At 44.2% G+C, this 4,971-nt stretch overlaps 1 protein-coding gene across 1 annotated transcript in view; it reads right to left on the bottom strand.

The window, feature by feature from the left end:
- Positions 1-1,090: 1,090 nt before the first annotated feature.
- The window catches only part of ZNF547 (zinc finger protein 547), a 21,190-nt gene continuing 17,309 nt past the window's right edge, over positions 1,091-4,971 (bottom strand). Inside the window, exon 4 of the mRNA XM_011979657.1 lies at positions 1,091-3,514. Within this exon, the coding sequence (XP_011835047.1) occupies positions 2,457-3,514 (1,058 nt within the window). The 3' untranslated portion in view covers positions 1,091-2,456. The remainder of the gene's footprint in view (positions 3,515-4,971) is intronic.

Here is a 4,971-nt window from a genome sequence, read left to right as displayed (position 1 = left end):
TGATCTGCCCGCCTCGGCCTCCCAAAGTGCTGGGATTACAGGCCTGAGCCACCGGGCCTGACTGCATCTTTGGTTGTAAATGCTGCTGGATGGAAGAGCACATTTGGGTTGATGCAGAACCTGAAACCACCTTTGCAGAACTATGAATAATGACAGAAATCTAACATGACTGTCTTGCTTCTAACCTCACAGGCTCAATTTGTATTTTTCATTTTTTTCTGATTTTAGCTGGGATTCACATTAGGAGCACACCGAGATCCCTCGCAGGCACAGTTCGCAATAGCACCCCTTGCTGTTTATGTGGCTCTATGACGTGACACAGAACCTGGCTTACTCTAGAAAAATTAGATGCAATAACTTTGACAATAGAGTAGTCAAAGAGAGAACCCAAATAAAATTCCCCAAATCCCATTTAACAGGGATCCTCAACCCGCAAGCCACAGACTGTACCAGTCCGTGGCCTGTCAGGAACTAGGCCACACAGTGCCGCACAGCAGGAGCGAGCATTCCTGCTGATCTCCACCTCCTGATCAGCGGCGGCATTAGACATAGGAGCGCACACCCTATTCTGAACTGTGCATGCGAGGGACCTAGGTGTGGGCCTTATGTGAATCTAACTAATGCCTGATGATCTTAGGTGGAAGAGTTTCATTCCAAAACCATCCACGGAAAAATGGCCTCCCATGAAACCAGTTCCTGGTGCCAAAAACGTTGGGGACTGCTGCCATGTAAGATCATTTAGAATTTTGCATAATTTTCAAAATGACACAACCCCTGGCAGGTTCTATGGCTTTGGCATCTAAGCTATTCTATCTGTTGCCTAGAACCCATTAAGAGGAATGGTCAGCGGCATGCACACCCCATGACAGGTACACACCTGGAAAGCAGCAGTGAGAGCACAGTCGTTGGGACTGGATGGCCTGGGTGGAGGGCAGGTCCACAGGGAAACTGCTGTTATTTTGGGACCTTACTTAAGATCCTTTAAAATGTATTCTTACCATGAGGTATTCTCACACAAGATTATATGCCACTAAATGTTTACATAGATTGGGGTAGAAGTTGATCCAAGGGCTACAGAATGCAATTGGTATTTTGCAAAGATTTCTGTTTTATATCAAAGATGACAAGCTGTTTCCTGGTTGTAAACATTGGGAAAAATCAACAAAATGAAAAGGTTCACAGGATAGAACATAGAAACAAGGGGTATTTACAGAATATCTGCATTGTACTAGAAATGGGATAGGGCAGTTCTCAAAATGTAGTCCCTGCATCAGCAACAACAAAATCACCTAGAAACTTGTTAGAAATGTTGCCTTCTATGGATTAGAATGAGGACAAATCACAACTTTTGTGAAATGCTAGGAATGTAAAACGGTACAAGTTTTATGGAAAAGTTTCTCAGTTCGTCAGAGAATTAAAGTTAGAATTACCACAGGATCCAGCGGTTCCACTTTTTTGGGTATACCCATTAAGAACTGAAAGCAGGGACTCGAAGAGATATTTGTGCCCTTATGCTTGTAGGGACAACATTCACAATAGCCAGAGGTAGAAGTAACCCAAGTGTCCATGAATAGATGTCATAAATAAGGAAATGTGGCAAATGGCAACAATGAAATATTGCTCAGCCTTAAAATTTCTGACACATGCTAAAACATGGCTGAAATTTGAGGATATTATCCTAAGTGAAAAAAAAAAAAAAAAATGAAAAACACTCTAAGATTCTTCTTCTGTAAAGTACCAAGAATAGTCAGATTCATAATGACTTTAGCATGGTGGTCGCCAAGGACTGAAGAAATGTGGGAATGAGTTGTTATTTAATGGTTATAGAGTTTCATTTTACAAGATAAAGAGTTCAGGATATTATTTGCACAACAATGTGAATGTACTTCAAGTATTAAACAGGACATTACAACAGTTAAGATGGCAAATTTGATGTGGCATGTACTTTACCATTGTTTTTTAAAAAACATGATACTAGTTCTCACTGCTACATCAGAGATTTCTGGGAGTTGTTCATTATCTTGGCTACATTCAAGGCACATCTGTGGCCTTTCTCCAGTGTGAACTACCGGTGTCTAAGTAGTGCGAAGTAGCAGCAAAATAACGTCACACATTTGCCGTACTCAGAAGACTTTCGCTAGTGTGGATATTCTGAAGCCCAGTAAGTACAATCTTGCATGTTGAATCTTTACCACTTCCTACTTTATTGAAAAGACTCTTCTTCAGTGTAAACTCTCCTATGTCTAATGAGAGTCAAACCAAAATAATGTCCCAAGTTTGCTGAACACACATTTCTGCAGTGTGAATTATCTGATACGTAGCGATTGGAGAACTGTACCTACATAATTACCCACATTCATGGCACTCAGTCCTTCTCCAGTGTGTACTGCCTGCTGTCCAGCCACAATATGTTGGCGACTGAAGGCTTTCCCACATCCACTGCATTCATAAGGGCCTTATCCAGTGTGGACTTTCTGATGTCTGAGAAGTGTGGAGTTATACCTAAAGAATTTCCCACATTCACTGCACTGCTTTGCTGCAGCGTGAACTGTCTGATGACAAATGAGGTGGGACTTTGTAAGGAAGGCCTTCCCACATTCACCGCATTCATAAGGCCGTTCTCCAGTGTGAACTCTTTGGTGCTGAATGAGGACAGATTTCAAGCTAAAGAATTTCCCACATTCGTTGCACTCATAAGGCCTTTCTCCAGTGTGAACTCTCTGATGTCTACTGAGTGTAGACCTCTCCATAAAGAACTTCCCACATTCACTGCAACCATAAGACCTTTTTCCTGTATGAATTCTGTAATGCCTAAAGAGGTTTGAGTTGCACTTAAAGAACTTCCCACATTCACTGCAACCATAAGGCCTCTTTCCAGTGTGAACCCTCTGATGTGTAATGAGTGTGGAACTCCACATAAACAATTTCCCACATTCGCTGCACTCATAAGGCCTTTCTCCAGAGTGGATTGTCTGGTGACGAACAAGGTGAGACTTACAAAGAAAGGCCTTCCCACATTCATTGCACTCATAAGGCCTTTCTCCAGTGTGAGTTCTCTGATGTCTATTGAGTGTGGACCTTTCCATAAACAATATCCCGCATTTGCTGCACTTATAAGGTCTTTCTCCAGTGTGGATTTTCTGATGGTCAGCAAGTTTATGTCTGTGGCTAAAGGCTTTCCCACATTCACTGCACAAGAAGGTCTTCCCTGCCGTGTGAACGCTGTGGTTCTTCACAAATGTCGGTCTTCCTCCATCCCCTCTGGAAAGTCTCTCTCTAATCTGCTCCTTTCGGTGCTGGTGAAGATGTGCTGGACACGTGTACAGTCCCTGTTCGGGGTGTGTTCCGTCATGCTCAGCCAGACGCAGAATGTCCTTCAGAAGTGAGCTACATGTCTCACAGGGTTGCGTCTTCTGGGTAGATAGACAGGGCTTTGGAGCCATGACCTGTGACACTCCTACAGAAACACCTGGCTCTAAAGGTGCCTCCTCATCCTCAGCTCCATGGCAACAACCTGTAAGAATAAAAATGCTGGTGAGGTGCATGTTGACTGTGATGAGCAGAGGCAACCCCATCACAAATGTCAGTGAGACACCCCATGAAAATGATCATGGAATTGGTGACAGGCATGAACCCTGGTACTGTGGCAGGCCAGGTCTCCCTAACAGCTGAGCAGGCAGGCTTCCATGACAACGGTTTCAGCACTGACTGGTGAAGTTGATTAAAGGCTGATAGTGCCAGTGCTCTCATGCACAGGCTGGAGTGTAACAAAAGTCCACCAAGAGTTTTGCCTAGGCCTTTCCTGGGCCTTGAAGGACGACAAGATCACGAAGGAATTCTTAACAGGACCCGTTTAGGATTAAATACGTTTTAAATATGTTTTATTGGAGGTCTGAAGAAACTCCCCAGGCCTCCGTGAGTAAGTTTATTGGGGTTCTAAAGAAACTCCCCAAACCTCCATGATTTAGAAGGAGACAAGGGTAATCACTCCAGCACCTGGACCCATTTAGATGAAGTAAATTTACTGAGGCTCCAGAGGAAGGTCTTCAAGACTCAGATCTTGGTTATAGAGAAGTTAATCACTTACATCTTTAGAAGAATGCACACTTACATGTAGACAAATAGCTTAGAAGGTATATAAGCTCTGGAAAACTTTGTACTTTTGAGTTGGTCTGGCAATAAATTCCAGGCCTTCTCCCTGTAATCGGTTACAGAAATAAAAACTCTATTTTCCCAGTTCATCTGCACCTCATTATTGGGCTGCGAGAATAAGCAGCCCCACCCTTGGTTTGGTGTGGGAACAATACGGTTAGGCGTTGCGTCCCCACCCAGATCTCATCTTGAATTGTAATCTCCATAACCCCCACGTGTCAAGGGTGGGACCAGGTGAAACTAACTGGATGATGGGGACGGTTCCCCCAGGCTGTTCTCATGATCGTGAGTTCTCCTGAGATGTGATGGATTTTATTTATTTATTTTGAGACTGTGTCTTGCTCTGCCGCCCAGGTTGGAGTGCAGTGGCACGATCTCTGCTAACTGCAACCTCTACCTCCTGGATTCCAGTGATTCTCCTGCCTCAGCTTCCTCAGTAGCTGGGATTACAGGCGTGTGCCACCACACCCAGCTAATTATTGTATTTTTAGTAGAGATGGGGTTTCACCATGTTTGCCAGGCTGGTCTCGAACTCCTGACCTCAGGTGATCCGCCCTCCTTGGCCTCCCAAAGTGCTGGGATTACAGGCGTGTGCCACAGCGCCCGGACGATCTAATGGTTTTATAAGCATCTTGCATTTCCCCTGCTTGCACTCACTCCGTCCTTCCGTCCTGTGAAGAAGGTGCCTGCTTCTCCTTCGCCTTCTACCATGAAGGTAAATCTCCTGAGACCTCCCAACCATGCAGAACTGTGAGTCACTTCAACCTCTTTCCTTTATAAATTACCCAAGCTCAGGTATTTCTTTTCTTTTTTTTTTTG

Source organism: Mandrillus leucophaeus, unplaced genomic scaffold (assembly GCF_000951045.1).
Source record: "Mandrillus leucophaeus isolate KB7577 unplaced genomic scaffold, Mleu.le_1.0 Scaffold205, whole genome shotgun sequence".
NCBI classification, from domain to species: Eukaryota; Metazoa; Chordata; class Mammalia; order Primates; family Cercopithecidae; genus Mandrillus; species Mandrillus leucophaeus.
This window is presented reverse-complemented; position numbering and strand designations above follow the sequence as displayed.